General features: G+C 43.7%; 1 protein-coding gene across 4 annotated transcripts in view; it reads left to right on the top strand.

Annotated features, from left to right (window-relative positions):
* Nucleotides 1-5635: 5635 nt before the first annotated feature.
* The window catches only part of CDK19 (cyclin dependent kinase 19), a gene marked incomplete at both ends in the record, with an annotated part of 160236 nt that continues 145067 nt past the window's right edge, over nucleotides 5636-20804 (top strand). For all 4 annotated transcript variants that reach the window (XM_080700789.1, XM_080700788.1, XM_080700787.1 and 1 more), the window contains one exon: nucleotides 5636-5763. In XM_080700789.1, the coding sequence (XP_080556915.1) occupies nucleotides 5636-5763 (128 nt within the window). The remainder of the gene's footprint in view (nucleotides 5764-20804) is intronic.

The following is a 20804-nucleotide window of genomic DNA, read 5'->3' as shown; positions in this document are numbered from 1 at the left end:
CTAATCTCACTTAGCATAATGTCCTCCAGTTCCATCCATTTCCCTGAAAATTATGTAATTGAGGTTTTTTTTTTTTTTTTTTTTGGTGGTGGTACTGGGGTTCCTGGAAGCCCTTCTACCTCCGGGCTACACTCCCAGACCTATTTTATATTTTGAAACAGGGTCTTGTAAGCCAGCGCGGCTGGCTTCGAACCTGCGCGATCCTCCTGTCTCTGCCTCCCAAGCACGGGGATTACAAGCATGTGCCACCATGCCCGGCATAATTGAGTTTTTTTTAATGGCTGAGTAAAATTCCATTGTGTACATATCCCACAGTTTTGTAATCCATTCATCTGTTGATGGACATCTTGGCTGGTTCCATAGTTTGGCTATGGTGAATTGTGCATCTAATGAACATAGATACACATGCATTAGTTTGGTAGTTTGGTTTCCTTTCTTTTGGGTAGATACCCAGAAGTGGTATTGCTGGATCAAATGGTAGATTTGTTCCCATTCTTCTGAGGATTCTCCATATCTTTCCTCTCTTTCTTTCTTTCTTTCTTTCTTTCGTGGTACTGGAGGTGGAACCAGAGGCTTTCTATCTCCGGGCTATACTCCCAGACCTATTTTTTTTTATACTTTATTTGGAAACAGGGTCTCACTAAGTTGCTGAGAACCTCAAACAAACAGCCAGCTGAGGCTGGCTTCGAATCTGTGTGATCCTCCTGTCTCAGCTTCCCAAGCGCGGGGATTACAAGTGTGCGTCACCATGCCCGGCTCTCTGTACTGTTTTCTAAAGTGGTTGCACTAATTTGCAATCCCACCAACAATGTTTTAGAGTTCCCACTTCTCTACATCCTCACCAGCATTTGTTGTTGTGTTTTGAATGATTGCCATTCTAGTTGGAGTTAGGTGAAATCTCAGGGTAGTTTTGATTTGCATCTCTCTGATTGCCAATGATGTTGAACATTTTTTTTTTATTTTGGTCCTGGGGTTCCTGGAAGCCCTTCTACCTTCGGGCTACACTCCCAGACCAATTTTTAATATATTTTTTTGGAAACAGGGTCTCTTAAGCCAGCGAGGCTGGCTCCGAACCAGCGCGATCCTCCTGTCTCCGCCTCCCAAGAGCGGGGATTATAAGCATGCGCCACCACGCCCGGTGATGTTGAGCATTTTTTCATGCATTTATTGGCCATTTGAATTTCTTCTTTCATGAAGTGTCTATTAAGTTCACTTGCCCATTTTGTTATTGGATGATTTGTTTTTTTAGTGTTGAGTTTCTTGAGTTCTCTGTATCTTCTAGATATTAGTCCTCTATCGGAGGTGTAGGTGGCAAAAATCTCCCATTCTGTTGACTCTTGACATTCCCAATTTTCTGAGGAATCTCCACATTATTCTTTTTTTCTTTTGTGGGTCTGGGGATGGAACCCAGGGGCATTCTACTTCTGAGCTATACCCCCTGCCCTCTATTTTATTCTTTATTTTGAAACCGGGTCTCACTGAGTGGCAGAGAGCCTCACTAAGTAGCTGAGGCTGTCTGTGAACCACGATCCTCCAGGTCTCAGCTTCCCAAATGCTGGGATTACAAGCGTGCGCCACCATGCCTAGCTCACATCATTCTTCATAGTGGCTGAACTAATGTGCAATCCCACCAACAGTGTAGAAAAGTTCCAATTTCCCTACATCCTTGCCAGCATTTATTGTTTTTGACTTCTTGATGATTGCCATTCTAATTGGGGTTAGGTGAAATCTCAGTATAGTTTTGATTTGCATCTCCCTGGTTGTTAATGATGTTCAACATTTTTTCATGTATCTATTGGCACAAATATCTTCTAATTTTAAAAATATTTTGTCAAGCCAGGTGGGGTGTGGATTGCCTGTAATCCCAATACTTAGGAGGCCAGCCTTAGCAATTTAGTGAGACCCTCAGCAATTTAGCAATATCCTGTTTCAAAATAAAAAAAATAAGATCTGGGTGTGGTGGTACATACGCGTAATCCCAGCATGTGGGAGGCTGAGACATAAGGATATGCAGTACTAGGGATTCAACCCAGGGGCATTCTACCTCAAGTATACCTCCAGCCCTATTTTTTGTTTTTTTTGGTGGTACTGGGGGTGGAACCCAGAGGCTTTCTACCTCTGGGCTATACTCCCAGACCTTTTTTATATTTTATTTGGAAACAGGGTCTCACTAAGTTGCTGAGAGCCTCACTAAGTAGCTGAGGCTGGCTTCGAACCCGTGCGATCCTCCTGTCTCAGCCTCCCAAATGTTGGGATTACAAGCGTGCGCCACCACGCCCGGCTCCAGCCTTATTTTTTATTCTTTATTTTGAAACAAGGTCTCACTAAGTTGTGAAGGGCCTAAGTAGCTGAGGCTGGCTGTGAACCTGGATTCTCTTGTCTTAGCCTCCTAAGTACAGAAATTACAAGTGTGAACCACCACACCTGGCTTATTCTTTCTTTCTTTATTTTTTTTGAAACAGGGTCTAAGTTGCAGAGGGCCTCACTAAGTAGCAGAGGCAGGTCTCAAACCTGTGATTCTCCCGTCTCAGCCTCCCAAGTAGTAGAATTACAAGCATGTGCCACCATACCTGGCTCCTAGAGTTTATTTTTTATTTTTTCGTGGTACTGGGGATGGAACCCAGGGGTATTTACCTCTGAGTGACACCCCTAGCCCTATTTTTTATTTATTTTGAAACAGGATCTCACTGAGTTGTAAAGGGCCTCACTAAGTAGTAGCTGAGGCTGTCCGCGAACTGCATTCCTCCTATCTCAGCCTCCCAAATGTTGGGATTACAAGCATGTGCCATCACGCCTGGCTAAGAGTTTATTTTTAATTTGCTCACATGTTTCTTTATTTAGTAGTTTTAGTTACCCAATGTAAAAAGACCAATTTTCATTTACTATTTTCAGCACTTATCATAGTTCTTGTCAAAAAGAGTAGCTCAGGTTCTTGACTGAAGATACAAGGGCTGTATAGTAAAAATGAATCTTGCTCCCTCTCTCTCTAGTTTTCTAAGATACTCTGAAAACCTAACAGGTAGTAAACTATGTTTTTTTGTGTGTGGTACTGGAGGTTGAACCCAGAGGCATTCTAAGATACACCCTGAGCCCTATTTTATTTTTATTTTGAAACAGGGTCTTGCTAGGTTGATGAGAGTTTCTCTATTTGCTGAGGCTTTTCTTGAACCTGTGATCCTTCTGTCTTAGCCTCCCAAGTACTGGGATTACAAGCATGCACCACCATGTCTGGCTCCTAACTATTTCTAAAAAATTGCTGTTTACGTTCCTTTTCATTGCAGGTAGAGCTGACCACTCCCTCTTTTGTGTTTCTACTGAATGTTGTATATACATTCTATCCTAGCCCCAATCACATTTAAGTTTGTAATCCAAACATTTGACACATTAGGCAAGACATTGTAGGACAGGAAAAATGATCTCTCTCAGCTAGCCATGTTGGTGCACACTTGTAATCTCAGTATTTAGGAGGCTGAGACAGAAGGATCACAGGTTTGTGGTCAGCCTCAGCTACTTAGTCAGGCTCTCTGCAACTTAGATCCTATTTCAAAATAAAAAATAAAAAAGTCTAGGGGTGTAGCTCAGAGGTAGAATGCCCCTGGGGTTCCACCCACAGTACTGCAAAAAAACCCAAAACCCCAAACCAAAAAAACCTCTCTACCTTTCTATGTTGCTTTGGCTTGTCTGTTGTCTGTGAGTTGACATAAACCAGATTAACTGGAGAACTAGTCAGGCTAGCCCTGAACTCCTGAGTTAAAGAGATTCTCTTGTCTCAACCTCCCAAGTAGCTGGAACAATAGGCAGTTCCGCCATACCTGACGTAGGAAAAAAAAATACACACACACACACACACACACACACACACACACACACACACGTGTCTCACAGAATGAGAGACTCAAGGGCCAGATGACTGAGGCTTATATAGTATCCTGATCTACAAAAAACAAAGGAACCAGAACTTGAGTTTTGGGGGACTGTGGGCATCAATCAAGGGAAGGGGAGGTAATGAGAAGTTGCCTTGTTTCGAAGATAGTTGTTTATGAAGTTTGATGACAGTTGCTTAAAAATAGCTGCCTTTCTGATAAAAACTTTTTTTTTTTTTTACTAGTGATGGTTTTCTTTATAAATGCAAATTTTTCTTTGCAAAAGAGCTGTTTTATACTTTATTTTAGGCAATGGGAGAGTGCTGAAGGGCGTTTCTTGTGTTGGCTGGTTCTCAGTTTCTTTTAGCTCAAAGTAATATACCGCTCTGAAATATGGCAGAAAGGCATATTTCAGTGTGGCATTCTGGTCTCCCGTAATTTTTTTTGGCGTGGTGTTTCCTGACTTTAACACCGTAATGAATCAATGTTCACTCTGATTTAATCGGAGGCTTTTTTAAACATTCTAGGAGAATATCACAATTATGAATAGGCTGTAAAAACAACTTCACGGTACAACCAAAATAATTGTTTTTTAAAAAATGCTGCATCTTCCAGGCACTTTAATTGTCCTTAGCCAGATGGCTAAAGCTTGGCTGCAGGAACCCCATATGCTAAGAGAAAACAGACAAGAGTGCCAAGGAAAGGATAATTGACTGCTGGGGCTCAGAAGTTGACTGTTCCCCCTCAGACATACGCAAGAACCAGAAAACCGCTGAATGTTCAGGTTTTGAAATACGATTTTTGCATCGTAAAGAAAAAAGATTAACCTATCAGGAAGAACCGAGGACATCCAAGTACCAATCAAGAGCGGGAAAGAAGCCAAAGCCTGGGGATACCCACGCACCAAAGAGGACGTCACTCTTTAGTCTCAGCCAATGAGCGGCATATGGGGGCGGGAGATAGGCGGGCCAATAGCTGTGGAAAACAAACAATCCGCAGTACAACTGTCCTAACCACAGTTCTCGCCTCTAGAGCCACGGGAGTAAACTCCTGGGTAAGGCAGTGGTTAGATGCCGTCCACTCTCCTCGCCCAGCAATGGTTAGAGTGGGGGTACCTCCCTTCCGGGGGAGCAAAAGCCTTCTTTCTACCAGCGCCCACAGACTCGCAAAAAGCTCTTTACAACTTTGTGCTTTTTACCTTCTCAGGAGCTGAGAGCCGAGTGTTCCCTGAGTGTGTGTGTGGGGGGCTGTGTTAGTGCGCAGGCGCGCATGCCTGGTAGGGGGCGAGGCCTTGGCGCCCCAAGGAATTCTGGGGGTTGTATTTCTTGCGTGGATTAAAATTGTGCCGCCGCGGAGGCCTCTGGGACTACATTTCCCAGGAGCCTCCGCGACCTAGGGGCGGGCCGGCTGGTTCGTTAATGAGTTCGAGGAAGCCGCGGCGCGGCCCACCAGGTTCCAAAACAAGGAAATGAAGAGGGGAGGCGGGACTGGGGGTGCCTGCGGGAGCCGCAGCCGCCGCCGCCACCGAGGAGGAGGTGGAGGAGGTGTTGGAGGAGGTGGCTGCCGCGGCTGCCGAGGAGTCCCTTGCTGAAGGCAGACCGCGGAGCGGCGGGCGGCGCGCGCGCGCCCGAGAGGCGGCTGTTGGAGAAGTGGAGCGGCGGTCGCGGGAGGAGGAGGAGGAGGAGGACGAGGACGAGAAGGAGGAGGAGGAGGAGGAGGGACTGAGCGGCGGCGGCCCCCGCGTCCCGGTGCCTCTATGGGGGAAGCAGACAATGGATTATGATTTCAAGGCGAAGCTGGCGGCGGAGCGGGAGCGGGTAGAGGATTTGTTTGAGTACGAAGGGTGCAAAGTGGGACGCGGCACCTACGGGCACGTCTACAAGGCGAGGCGGAAAGATGGGTAAGAGCTCGGGCGGGGGAGTGGGCTCACCCCGGTCCTCGCCCAGGCGCGGCCGGCGGGAGGGTGGGTCGGAGCCGGGTCGGCGGTGGTCGCGGGGCCGTCCCGGGGCGGACTCGGGGGTGCCCGTGTGCCCGCCCCCCGCGCGGCCCCGTCGCGCCCGGGCTCCCGCGGCGCAGCCCCGGTGGGGCGTCGGTCCCGTCGGGAGCCGCTCCGGGGGCCCGGAGCTGCGGCGGGACGCGGTCGGGACCGCGGTGGGCGGCGGAGTTTTTGGGTCTGGTCTCCTGGGGAGATGCGGACGGCTCCGCTGAGTTACGGCCCCGTCCCTGGGGTAGTGACGGCGGCTGTGAACTTCCAATCCGCTGAGCGCCTCCCGGGGGCGGCGGTTTGAAACCTCGCCCGGGAGCCAGCGGGCGGACGAGCGCCGGGTCCTGCGCCGCCCGGGTCTGACTCCCTGGGCTCCTCTGCCCCGCCGGCCCGCGGGCCCCGCAGCGCGATTCTTGCCGTCCCTGTCGTACACCCGGCGACTTCTCGACCCGCCTCCCATTTCGTAGCCGTACACTTTTGAATTCTGCACCTTTCTCAAGGTGGTACCTCCTAGTAGGTAACTGTTTGGCAAGCGTTAACTTTTAGAGTTCGCTCAGTTCTCTGCTACCTGCCTCTTCTTCCTCTTCACCCCCTTGGGTATTCTTAGGTTCACCACTCCATTCTCCACCAAATGGCTGCTTGCTAGGATTTATCCAGGACCTACATTATTAGGAATGGAATACTGAGTGACACAGCGTCGGGCCTGGACCTTTGTTTTCCCCGCAGGAACCCCTTGGGAAGTCTTTGCAGATCTTGTCTTAGAAGCTAAGATGAGCTGGATAATGTATTGAGAACGCCTATTTTTCCTGCTGGAGGGCAGACAAGCTCATACAGCAGGACAGGTGGAACCAGCTCCCAGCCTGCAAAGGAAGGGTAGGTTTAAACCAATCATCAGCTCTCTCTCATCTTGGCAGGAATTCCCCTGTCCCAGGGTTCGGGGGCTCAGGAAGACCTTCCAGTCCTTCTTAAAGACTGTTAAACTGTACCGAAGAGTGTTTTTAGGGTTGTAACGGAACGTTTTTGAATAAACAGGTTACCAGTCTCAATGACTTTAGTAAGATCTGAAGTGCTACTTTTTGCAGGCTCTACTGTAATTTGATATGGGTGGCTTAAGAACTCTAGACCAAAGTAGGTAGGTGGCAGTGGGCTTATCTCACAAAAGGAACAACAAAACAACATTTTAAGGTGTAGTATAAAGTATTGTGAAAATTACAAAGTACTGTTTGAGTTTAAAGGATTATTATTATTGCATATAATTTCTCTTGTAATAACTGTACAGGCAAATGGCATTCAGTTGTTTCCCATAATTTTTTAAATTACTAGGTGTCCTTGAATGTACATCATGGAATGTCAGAGACTATAATTGACTTGTCCCTTGTTTTTGCAATATCTACTCATTTTACTGGTGTTCTTGTGGGAATTTTATCATATATTTTGGGGAAATACATCCAGTTTAACTGTTTGGAGATCGTCATTACACAATAGTTCTAAGGTGGCTTTTCCCTCATACTCTTCCTGCTAACTTTGTAATATATTTTATCTAGAATTTAAAATTGTAAACCAGGCGTGGTGGCGCACGCTTGTAATTCCAGCATTCGGGAGCCTGAGACCGGAGGATCGCAGTAGGTGGACAGCCTCAGCTACTTAGGCCCTTTGCAACTTAGTGAGACCCTGTTTCAAAATAAATAAATAAATAGGGCAGGTGGTGTAGCTCGGAGGTCAAATGCCCCTGGGTTCCAGACCCGCAAAAAACAAACAAACAAAAAAACAAAAAAACACCTTAAAATTGTAGCCAGGCTTGGTGGCGCACACTTGTAATCCCAGCATTCAGGAGGCTGAGTCCAAAGGATCGCGATTCAAGGGCAGTCTCAGCTACTTAGTGAGGCCCTCTGCAACTCAGTGAGACCCGGTTTCAAAATAAAGAGTAAAAAATAGCGGAGGGGTGTAGCTCGGAGGTCGAATGCTCCTGGTTCCATCCTCAAGACCCGCAAAAAAAAAAAAAAAAAAAAAAAAATTCTAGTGATTTTTTTTTTTTTTTAATTGTTGCTAAGGTAGTTTTCTTTTCTTTCTTTTTTTTTTTTTTGTGGGTCTGGGGATGGAACCCAAAGGCATTTGACCTCCGAGCTACACCCCCTGCCCAATTTTTTATTCTTTATTTTGAAACAAGGTCTCACTGAGTTGCAGAAGGCCTCACTAAGTAGCTGAGACTGTCCGTGAACTGTGATCCTCCCGCGATCCTCTGGTCTCAGCCTCCTGAATGCTGGGATTACAAGGGTGAGCCACATGCCCGGCTTAGGTAGTTTTCTTTTCTTTATTTATTTTTGGTGGTACTGGGGGTGGAACCCAGAGGCTTTCTACCTCCGGGCTATACTCCCAGACCTTTTTTTTATATTTTATTTGGAAACAGGGTCTCACTAAGTTGCTGAAAGCCTCACTAAGTAGCTGAGGCTGGCTTCGAACCGGTGCTATCCTCCTGTCTCAGCCTCCCAAGTGCGGGGATTACAAGCGTGCGCCACTACGCCTGGCTCGGTAGATTTCTTTTAGCGAGCAACTTTTGAGAAATTAGTTAATTCTTCCAAATAGCATTTGAGGCCGGGCGTGGTGGCACACGCTTGTAATCCCCACACTTGGGAGGCTGAGACAGGAGGATCACACGGGTTCGAAGCCAGCCTCAGCTACTTAGTGAGGCTCTCAGCAACTTAGTGAGACCCTGTTTCCAAATAAAATTAAAAAATACAAAAAAAGGTCTGGGAGTGCAGCCGGAGGTAGAAAGCCTCTGGGTTCTACCCCCAGTACCACCAAAAAACAAAACAAAAGAAAACAAAAACAAATAGTATTTGAATACTCTGGGCTTATAACAACAAAAAAAAACCCTTCTGTTTCTATTTGTTTTTAAAAATATTTTCCACTCTAATAAAGTTGTTGATTGGAATACATTTCTTTCTTGAGTGTAACTTATTAAAATTAATCCTCACCAGCCATGGAGGTGCATGCTTATAATTCTAGTACTTGGAAGGCTGAGGCAGGAGGATCCCAGTTCTCCGCCAGCCTCAGCTACATAGTGAGGGACTCTGCAACTCAGTGAGACCCTGTTTCAAAATAAAGAATAAAAAATAGGGCTAGGGGTGTACCTCGGAGGCAGAATGCCCCTGGATTTCATCTGCACTACTGCCAAAAAAAAAAAAATTGGGTTGGGGGTGTAGCTTAGAGGTAGAATGTCCCTGGGTTCAATCCTCTAGCACCCCCCACAAAGAACTAATAAATCTTATTTAGTAGAGTAAGATCACTTTGTATATCTTCAATTTGAATGCTTTTTTTTTTTTTTTTTTTTACTTTTTTGTGGGTCTGGGGATGGAACCCAGGGGCATTCAACCTCTGAACTACACCCCTGCCTATATTTTATTCTTTATTTTGAAACAGGGTCTCACTGAGTTGCAAAGGGCCTCACTAAGTAGCTGAGGGTGGCCAAGAACCACGATCCTGCAGTCTCAGCCTCTTCAATGCTGGGATTACAAGCATGTGCCACCACACCCAGCTCGAGTGCTTTTAAAAAAACTTAGAATCTGAAGTGTTCAAACCACTATATCACATATAGGAAAAACCATTCATTATTTTTTTTCTTGGACCAAGGATCTGGTTTAGGTATGTGGTTTTATAGTAAACATCCACATCTCTGGTGATGTGGTAGTGGGATTAGTTTTATGTCCATTGACAGTAATTTCTAAGAAGAAAAAGTTTTTAGTGATGATTCTAAGTTTTGATGCAGATATACATAGTAAAAAATTTCATATTTTTTTTTGTGTTTGGCACTGGGGATTGAACCCAGGGGCATTCTACCTTTCTGCGACACCCCCAGCCCTATTATATTTTTATTTTGAAACAGGGTCTGGCTAGGTTGATGAGAGTCTCACTACTTGGAATCCTGTTTCATCCTATCAAGGACTAGGATTGCAGGCATGTGCAACCATGCCTGGCAAGGAATTTTATACTTTGACCAAGGTAAATTGCAATTTAGATCTTTTTTTTTTTTTTTTTTTGGTGGTACTGGGGGTAGAAACCAGGGGCTTTCTACCTCCGGGCTATACTCCCAAACCTTTTTTTAAAATATTTTATTTGGAAACAGGGTCTCACTAAGTTGCTGAGAGCCTCACTAAGTAGCTGAGGCTGGCTTCGAACCTGTGCGATTCTCCTGTTTCAGCCTCCCAAGTGCAGGGATAATGAGTGTGCGCCACCACGCCCGGCTATTTTTTTTTTTTTTTTTTTTGGAGAGGGCTTGGGGATGGAACCCAGGGGTATTCAACCTCGACCTCCGTGATATACTCCTTGCCCTATTTTTTATTCTTTTTTTTTGGGGGGGGTGGTACTGGGGTTCCTGGAAACCCTTCTGCCTCTGGGCTACACTCCCAGACCTATTTTTACATTTTTATTTGGAAATAGGGTCTCCTAAGGCAGCGCATGCCACTGGCTTCGAACTTGCGCTATCCTCCTGTCTCTGCCTCCCAAGCGCGGGGATTACAAGCATGTGCCACCAGGCCCAGCTCCTATTTTTTATTCTTTATCTTGAACCAGGGTCTCAGTAAGTTGCAGATGGCCTCGCTAAGTAGCTGAGGCTGTCCGTGAACCACAATCCTCTGGTCTCAGCCTCCTGAATGCTGGGATTACAAGCAAATGCTGGGATTACAAGCAAATGCTGGGATTACAAGTGATCGTCCCCATGCCCGGCTTTTTATTTTTGTTTTGAAACAGGGTCTCATTAGGTTGATGAGAGTCTCACTACTTGTTAAGGTGCTCCTTGAACCTGCAGTCCTGCTGTGTCAGCCTCTCAAGTACTGGGATTAATAGTGTGGACCACTAACCTGACTTTATTTTTGGGGGATCTGGGTTTGGAACCCAGCCGTGACAGCCTCTGGAATGTTGAGATTACAAACGTGTGCCACCTCCAGTCTCAGCCTCCCAAATGCTGGGATTACAAGTGTATTCTACCTCCGAGCTCCACCCCCAGCCCTATTTTTTATTCTTTTTTGTTTTGTTTTTGTTTTGGTGGTACTGGGGGTAGAACCCAGAGGCTTTCTATCTCCGGGCTATACTCCCAGACCTATTTTATATTTTATTTGGAAACAGGGTCTCACTAAGTTGCTGAGAGCCTCACTAAGTAGCTGAGGCTAGCTTAGAACCTGCATGATCCTCCTGTCTCAGCCTCCCAAACTCAGGGATTACAAGCGTGCGCCACCACGCCTGGCTATTTTTTATTCTTTATTTTTTTTTATTTTATTTTTTTGGTGGTACTAGAGATGGAACCCAGGGGCTTTCTACCTCCGGGCTATACTCTCAGACCTATTTTGTATTTTATTTGGAAACAGGGTCTCTTAAGCCAGCTGAGGCTGGCTTCAAACCTGCACGATCCTTCTGCCTCAGCCTCCCAAGCATGGGAATTACAAGCGTGCGCCACCAGGCCCAGCTATTCTTTATTTTGAAACAGGGTCTCACTGTGTTGCAAAGGGCCTCACTAAACAGCTGAGGCTGTTCTTGATCTGTGATCCTCCTGTCTCAGCCTCCACAATGCTGGAATTACAAGTATGTGCCACCATGCCCAGCTCTTGGCTATTTTTTTTTTTTTTTCGGTACTGGGGATATAATCCAGGGGCATTCTACCTCCGAGCTATACCCCCAAACCAAATTTTTAAAATTCTCTTTAATTTTTTGAAACAGGGTCTCACTGTTGGAAAGGGCCTCTCTAAGCAGCTGAGGCTGTCCACAGAACAGTGATCCTCTGGTCTCTGCCTCCCGAATGCTGGGATTACAAGCATGTGTCACCATGCCTGGCTCCAGAGATTATATATATATATATATAGTGGTGAGGGTGGAACCCAGTTTTTTCTACCTCCAGGTTACACTCCCAGACCTTTTTTTAAAATTTTTTTTTAATTTTAATTTTTTTATTTTTTGGTGGTACTGGGGTAGAACCCAGAGGCTTTCTACCTCCAAGCTATACTCCCAGACCTATTTTATACTTTATTTGGAAACAGGGTCTCACTAAGTTGCTGAGAGCCTAAGTAGCTGAGGCTGGCTTCGAACCTGTGTGATCCTCCTGTCTCAGCCTCCCAAGCGCGGGGATTACAAGCGTGCGCCACCACGCCCGGCCTCCCAGACCTATTTTATACTTTATTTGGAAACAGGGTCTCACTAAATTGCTGAGAGCCTTACTAAGTAGCTGAGGCTGGCTTTGAACCTGTGCGATCCTCCTGTCTCAGCCTCCCAAGTACTGGGTTTACAAGGTTATGCCTCCACTCTGGGCTCAGCAACTTATTTATTTATTTATTTATTTATTTTTGCAGTACTGGCAATGGAACCCAGGAGCATTCTACCTCAGAGATACACCCTCGGCCCTGTTTTTTTTTATTCTTTATTTTGAAATGGTCTCACTGAGTTGCAAAGGGCCTCACTTAAGTAGTAGCTGAGGCTGTCCATGAACTGTGATCCTCCTGTCTCAGCCTCTCAAATGCTGGGATTACAAGCGTGCACCACTACACCCAGCTACATCCCCAACCCTTTATCTTTATTTTGAAACTCACTGAGTTGCAAAGGGCCTTATTAGGTATCCACTAACTGTGATGCTTCTGTCTCAGCTTCCCAAATGCTAGGAGTACAAGGGTGCACTACCATGCCTAGCTCAACTTTCTTTTTCTCTATCTCTTTTTTTTTCTTCTTTTTTTTTTTTTTTAAGTGGTACTGGGGATGGAACTCTTCTACCTCCAGGCTACACTCCCAGACCTATTTTATATTTTATTTGGAAACAGGGTCTCTTAAGCCAGGGAGGTTGCCTTTGACCCTGCACTATCCTCCTGTCTCTACCTCCCAAGCGCAGGGATTACAAGTGTTTGCCACCATGCCTGGCCAACTCTCTCTTTTTACACTTAAGATACCCATTGCTTTGAGAGGTTGTCATGCACATAATCTTATAGTAAAGATGCAATTTTTAATCCAGACATAACTCAGGTTTTTTTTTTTTTGTTTTTTTTTTTCAGTACTGGGGATGGAACCCAGGGACATTCTATCTCCAATCTACACCCTCAGCCCTATTTTTTAGTCTTTATTATTTATTTAATTTTTTTGGGTGGTACTGGGGGTAGAACCCAGGGGCTTTTCTACCTCCAGGCTATACTCCCAGACCTGTTTTATACTTCATTTAGAAACCAGGTCTCACTGAGTTGCTCAGAGCCTCACTAAGTAGCTGATGCTGTCCGGAAACTGGGATCCTCCAGTCTCTGTCTCCATAATGCTGGGATTACAAGCATGAGCTACCATGCCTGGTTTAACTCGGAGTTCTTAATGTTTTCCCAATATTGTTGGAGGAAAACCAAACAAGGCCATGTTGCTTATAGTCTTAATAATGTTATTGTAGACTTTGTTCATGCCAAAAAAATTTTTTTTCTTGCTGTACTGGGGATTGAACCCATGGGCATTCTGCCTCCAAGATATACCTCCAATCCTCTTTTTAAAATTTATTTACTTACTTATTTATTTATTTATTTTTGCTGTACTGGGGATTGAACTTAGGGGCATTCTACTTCTGAGCTACACTCCCAGCTCTGTTTTTTTTTATCCTTTATTTTTTATTTTTATTTTTTTGTGGTACTGGAGGTGAAAACCCAGGGGCTTTCTACCTCCAGGATATACTCCCAGACCTATTTTATATTTTATTTGGAAACAGGGTCTCACTAAGTTGCTGAGAGCCTCACTAAGTAGCTGAGGCTGGCTTTGAACCCGTGGGATCCTCCTGTCTCAGCCTCCCATGGGTGGGAATTACAAGAGTGTGCCACCACACCTGGCTTATTCTTTATTTTGAAACATAGTCTCACTAAGTTGTGGAGGGCCTCACTAAGTAGCTGAGGCTGACCAGAACCTCCAATCCTCCTGTCTCGGTCATTCATATATATATATATATATATATATGTGTGTGTGTGTGTGTGTGTGTGTGTGTGTGTGTGTGTGTGTGTGTGTGTGTGTGTGTATGTAATTTTTTTTTTTTTTTTGGTGGTACTGGAGCTGGAACCAGGGGCCTTTTACCTCTGAGCTATTCCCCCAGCCCTATTTTATTCTTTATTTTGAAACAGGGTCTCTCTCACTGAGTTGCAAAGGCCTCACTAAAGTAGTTGAGGCTGTCTGCAAACCATGATCCTCTGGTCAGTCTCAGTCTCCCAAATGTTGGGATTATAAGCATGCGCCACCATGCCCAGCTATTTTTTATTTTGAAATAAGGTCTCACTATTTTGCAGAGGTCCTCACTTAGGTGAGACTGGCCATAAACCTGTGATCCTTGTGTCTCAGCCTCTCAAGTACTAGGATTACAGGCATACAGTACCTTGCCTGGCACAAAATATCTTTGTATCAAAAATATGGAAAAGGAAAAATATGACATAAAAGGAATATTTAATAAAAGAAATGCAGGGCCTGATGTGTAGGTCAGTGGCAAAGTGCTCGGCTAGCACAAACAAGGGCTCAGGTTCAGTCCCTAGCACTGTGAAGCAAGAAAAAAAAGGCCTGCAGATTGTACTATGTGTAGCAGTTTCTCTGTCTGATTTCTCTTCATTATCACTGTCACTACCTTGACTATTATGTGATTTGTACAGTAGCTGAATTGCTCTCTGCTTTTGGTCCTTCCTCACTGTAGGCTAAGATCCAAGTTACTGCCAGGGTCATTTTCCTGCAAAATAAAATGAATCATATTTCTTGTTAGAAACTGTACATTTTCTATAGTTTATGCTACCAGATCCAATCTCAGTTCCCTAGTTGCTAGTTGTCATCTAAAGATAGTTGCATTTAGATCCTGAAATGTGTGCACTGCCTTGACACTGTTGTCAGTTCCCTCTTTTTTTTTTTTTTTTTGCGGTACTGGGGAGGGAACCCAGAGGCTTTCTACTTCCAGCTACACCCTTAACCCTATTTTTAGTGTTTATTTTTTGAAACAGGGTCTCACTTGAGTTGCGAAGGGCCTCGCTATGTAGCTGAGGCTGTCTGTGAACCGTGATCCTACTGTCTCAGCTTCCTGAATGCTGGGATTCCAAATGTGCGCCACCACGCCTGGCTTCAAAAAATATTTTGTAGAAATAAAAATTGTGTATGCTTAGTTAAGTAAGTGCCAAGTACATATATGGGCACTGTAGCGTATCTTCTCTTTCTTATCCGCCCATTTTCTGTATAAGAGGTGAGGCAACCTTAGGTAGTTGTGGTTTTTTTTTTTTTTTTTTTTTGGTGGTACTGGGGATTGAACTCAGAGGCCTTCTATCTCCAAACTATACCTCCAGCCCTATTTTATTCTTTATTTTGAGACAGGGTCTCACTAAGTTGCAGAGGGCTTCATAAGTTTATGAGGCTGGCCTTGAACCTGTAATCCTCCTGTTTCAGCCTCCCAGTATTAGGATTACAGGTAGTTGTCTTTTAAGATGAATTTTCTTGTGTGCATGTGTCTTAAATATTTTGCTATATATGATATACTAGAGGACTGTGTTTTAAACCTTAATTGTAAGCCCCTTAATTGTAATCCCCGTGTTTCGGAGGCGGAGACAGGAGGATCGTGCAGGTTCGAAGCCAGCTGTGCTGGCTTAAGAGACCCTGTTTCCAAATAAAAAAAGTATAAAAATGGGTCTGGGAATGTAGCCCAGAGGTAGAGGTAGAAGGGTTTCCAGGAACCCCAGTACCACCAAAAACAAAACAAAACAAAACAAAACAAAACAACCTTAATTGTAACTTGGAGATCATTACATATTTTATATGTACTTTTATTGTAACCCATTTTATTGACTTAATTTATTTAACCATCCTGCTTGATATGGACATTTAGGCTCTTTCTAGTCTTTTGCTAGTATAGTCGCTTCACTGAATATCTTAGTAAGCCTAGTGTTTTGTGCATATTTATATATCTAAACTGTTCACTTTCAGGAGTAATGGATTGAGCCGGGCGTCGTAGCACATGCTGTAATTCTAGCATTTGGGAGGCTGAGACAGTAGGATCACGGATTGAGGACAGCCTCAACTACTACTAAGTGAGGCCTTTTGCAACTCAGTGAGACCCTGTTTCAAAATAAAGAATAAAAAAATAGGGCTGGGGGTGTAGCTCAGAGGTAGAATGCTCCTGGGTTCTGTCCTCATCCTCAGAACAGCGAAATAAAATAAAAAAATAAAATAAAAAGTAATAGATTGAAATTATTTGCTAATAGGTGATGTAAAACTAGGCATAGTAGCACTATTTGTAATCCAAGTACTTGAGAGACTAAAACAGGAAGATTGTAGGTTTACAGCCAGCTTCAGAGAGCCTACATAGGCCCTCTGCAATGTAGTGAGACCTTGTTTCAAAATAAAGAATAAAAAATAGGTTTGGGGGTATAGCACAGAGATAGATTGTCCCGGTTTTAATCCCTAGTAACACACACACACACACACACACACACACACACACACACACTGATATATAAGATATAAATCTGAGCCGGGTGTGGTGGTGCATGCTTGTAATCCCAGCATTCAGGAGTATGAGACCAGAGGATCGTGGTTTGCAGACAGTCTCAGCTACTTAGTAAGGCCCTCTGCAACTCAGACCAGGTTTCAAAATAAAGAATAAAAAATAGGGCAGGGGGTGTAGCTCAGAGGTCGAATGTGCCTGGGTTCCATCCTCAGACCCGCAAAAAAAAAAAAAAAAAAAAAAAAAAAGTAAATCTGCCCCACACTTTAAATCCCCGCGCTTGGAGCCGGGTGTGGTGGCGCACGCTTGTAATCCCTGCGCTTGGGAGGCTGAGACAAGAGATCACACGAGTTCAAAGCCACCCTCAGCTACTTAGTGAGGCTTTCAGCGACTTAGTGAGACCCTGTTTCCAAATAAAATACAAAAAAGGTCTGGGAGTATAGCCCGGTGGTAGAAAGCCTCTGGGTTCCACCCCTAGTACCACCACCAAAAAAAAAAAAAAAAAAAAATCCCTGCACTTGAGAGGCAGAGACAGGAGGATCGTGCAGGTTTGAAGCCAGCCTTGCTGATTTAAGAGACCCTGTTTCCAAATAAAAATATAAAATAGGTATGGGAGTGTAGCCTGGAGGTAGAAGGGTTCCATACCACCAAAAAAAAAAAAAACAAAAAACAAAAAAAAACAAACTACAGGTGAGGGAGTGGAGTGGCTAAAAATAAGGAAAGGGAATGTGGAAATGTTAAAACTTTAAAGGTAATTAAACTAGGCATGGCGGTGCAAGTTTGTAATCTCAGTACTTGGGAGGCTGAGACAGGAGGATCGCAGGTTCAAGTCCAGCTTCAGCTATTTAGTGAGGCCCTGTTTCAAAGTAAAGGATAAAAAGTAGGGCTGGGGGTGTAGTTCAAAGGTAGAATGTCCCTTGGTTCAACCCCCAGTACTGCAAAACAACAACAACAAAAATTAATATAGAGCCGAGCATGGTGGTGCACAATTGTAATCTCAATACTTGAGAGGCTGAGAGAAAGTAGTGGGGACTCTCATCAACCTGTGAGACCCTGTTTCAAAATAAAAATAAAAAATGGGCTGGGGTGTAGCACAGAGTTGAAATGCCCCCCTGGGTTCAATCCCCATTAGCACCCCCCCACACAAAAAAGATTGTGTTACAATTTCATGTTTTCTTGGTGGTAAACTATTAGTTTAAGAGTATTTGGGTTTTTATAAATTTTAATGTGTTTTAAAAGATAAACTTGTCTTGTAATGTGACTGTATAATGTTAGTACTAAGTTGGGTTCCTAAAGGGTAAGAAACATTTTTTAGAGCACATTTAATATTTAATTTAATATTTTGAATAATGTGACCATTGCTTAAAAATAGTTCTGCAGCCATAAAGAGGTAGCTGACAAAGCTATTTAAAGATTTTTGTCCATTTATAAATAGCATATAGTCCAACACTTCCTGTAATAGCTGTTTTGAGTGGGCACTGTGCAGGATAAAAGAGAGTCTCCAGAGAGATGACAGGATGTAATTCAGGATACAAGTGTACAGCAGTAGTTTTTTATTGAGGATTTGAATTCTTACCCAGAAGTGAATGATGGATCAAAGAAAAGAAAAGCTTTCCAAGTCCTCAAAAAATTGGTGTCCATATAAAATGTCTTTAATTTCACACTTTTTTTTTTTGGTGTGAGGGTAAGGGGATTGAATGCAGAGGTATTCTCCCAGCTCTTTTAAAATTATTTATTTATTTATTTATTTATTTATTTATTTATTTATTTATTTTTGTGGTACTGGGGATGGAACCCAGGGACATTCTACCTCTGAGCTATACCCCCAGCCCTATTCTTTATTCTTTGTGTGTGTGTGTGTTTGTGTGTGTGTGTGTGTGGTACCGGGGATGGAACCCAGGGGCATTCTACCTTTGAGCTACATCCCCAGCCTTATTTTTCTTTCTTTATTTTGAAACAGGGTCTCACTGTGTTGCAGAGGGCATCACTAAATAGTAGCTGAGGCTGGCTGTGAACCTGGATCTTCCATCTCAGCCTACCAAATGCTGGGATTACAAGCATGCACCACCACACCCAGCTTATGCTTTATTTTGAAACAGGATCTCACTGAGTTGCAAAGGGACTCACTAAGTAGGTGAGGCTGTCCGTGAACTTGGATCCTCCTGCCACAGGTCTCCTGAATTCTGTGATAACAAGTGTGTGCCACCATGCCTGGCTTTCGTTTTTATTTTGAAACAAGGTTTTGCAAAGTTGTTGAGGCTGGCATTGAACCTGTGATCCCCCTGTCCTAGCCTCCCAAGTATTGGATCACAGGTATGCATCACTGAGCCTGCCTCAAAAAAAAAAAAAAAAAAAAAAAAAAAAAAAATATATATATATATATATATATATATATATATATATATATATATATATATATATATATTGGTACTGGGAATTGAACCCAGAGGCATTCTACCTCCAAGCTATAGCTCCAGACTAATTTTTAAAATTTATTCATTTGAGCCAGGCATGGTGGCACGCGCTTGTAATCCTAGCATTGGGAGGCTAGTCAGGAGGTACATTGTTTGAGGACAGCCTCAGCTACTTAGTGAGCCCCTTTGCAACTCAGTGGGACCCTGTTTCAAAATAAAGAATAAAAAAATAGGACTGGGGTGTAGCTTGAAGGTAGAATGCCCCTGTGGGTGTTTTTTTTTTTTTTTTTTTTTTGTGTGTGTGTGTGTGTGTGTGTGTGTGTGTGGTACTGGGGGTGGAACCCTGGTGCTTTTCTACCTCTGGATTATACTCCCAGGCACTTTTTATACTTTATTTGGAAACAGGCTCTCACTAAGTTGCTGAGAGCCTCATTAAATAGCTGAGGCTAGCCTCAAACCTGTGCAATCCTCCTGTCAGCCTCCCAAGCGCTGGGATTACAAGCATGCACCACCATGCCTGGCGAAAATGCCCCTGTGTTCTATCCCTAGTACCTTAAAAAAATATTTATTTGGGAACAGGATCTCACTAGGTTGCTGAGAGCATCATTAAATTGCTGAGGCTGTGCTGAACCTGTGATCCTCCTGTCTCTGCCTTCCAAATACTAGGATTACAAGTGTGTGCCACCATGCCTGGCTTAAAAATATCTTTAATTTTAAATGTATTAAGTTTTTTTTGTGGCTTCAAATATATTAAGTTTTTATGGTGCTTGGGATCAAACAAATTAATAAATTCTGCTAAATAAAAATTGTACCCTCTTAACAGAGATTAAAGACCTATTGTGAGCCGTGTGTGGTGGCACACAATTTGTAATCCCTGCACTTGGGAGACGGAGACAGGTGGATCACGCAGGTTTGAAGCCAGCCATGTTGGTTTAAGAGACCGTGTTTCCAAATAAAAAAGTATAAAATGGGTCTGGGAGCATAGCCCGGAGGTAAAGGGCTTCCAGGAACCCTAGTACCACCAGAAACAAAAAAAAAAAAAAAAAAAAAAAAAAAGCCTATCGTGTATTTTCTATTTAAAAATATTTCAATAAAGCTGGGTGTGGTGGCACAGAATTGTAATCCCAGCATTTGGGAGGCTGAGGCAGGAGGATCACGGTTCCTAGACATTTTCAGCTACTTGGCGAGGCCCTTTGCAACTCAGTGAGATCTGTTTCAAAATAAATAATAAAAAATAAGACTGAAGGTGTAGCTTGTAGATAAAATACTCCTGGGTTCCATTCCCAGTAACACACACATACACACATACACACACACTCACACACAGTTTCAGAAATGGGGTAAAGCTTAGTATTAGACTGCTTGCCTGTCTGCACAAGACCCTGGGTTTCATTCCCAGCAAAAACCAAACAAAAAACAAAACAAAAACTATGATAAAACATGCCATATTATATTGGCAATAGCCTCAGCTTCATAGATATGTTTGCCATGTCTCTTGATTGCATAAAGTCACAATTTGGAGTGACTCATCTATACCATCCAGGTTTGTGTAAATAGACTCTTAAGATGTTTGTACAACCTTGAGATACATTCATTAAGCAGCACAGGAGCATGTGTAAAACTTTTCAAAAGAAAGGCAAACTTGAGTCAGATGTGGTAGCGCACGCTTGTAATCCCAGCATTTGGGAGGCTGAGACTGGAGAATTGGGAGACAGCTTCAGCTCCTTAGTAAGGTGCTTTGCAACTCAGTGAGTCTCTGTTTCAAAATAAAGAATAAAAAATAGGGCTGGGGTGTAGCTGGAAGGTAGAATGCCCCTGGGTCCCCTCCCCCCCCAAAAAAAGGCAAACTTTAAAAAATACTCATCTAAACCTAAACAGAAGGATTTAGTCATTGTGCAAGCAAACTTTCAAAAATATAGTTATAAGCCAGGTGTGGTGGTACATGCCTATAATCCCAGTATTTGGGAGGCTGAGACAGAAGGATCACAAGTTCTGTGACAGCCCCAGTAATGAAGCAACTCTCTCAGCACTTCCAGCAGTCTAGGAAGATCTTGTTTCAAAACAAAAAATAAAAAGGGCTAGAG

This window comes from Muscardinus avellanarius (assembly GCF_963383645.1).
Source record: "Muscardinus avellanarius genome assembly, chromosome: 8".
Lineage (NCBI taxonomy): Eukaryota > Metazoa > Chordata > Mammalia > Rodentia > Gliridae > Muscardinus > Muscardinus avellanarius.
This window is presented reverse-complemented; position numbering and strand designations above follow the sequence as displayed.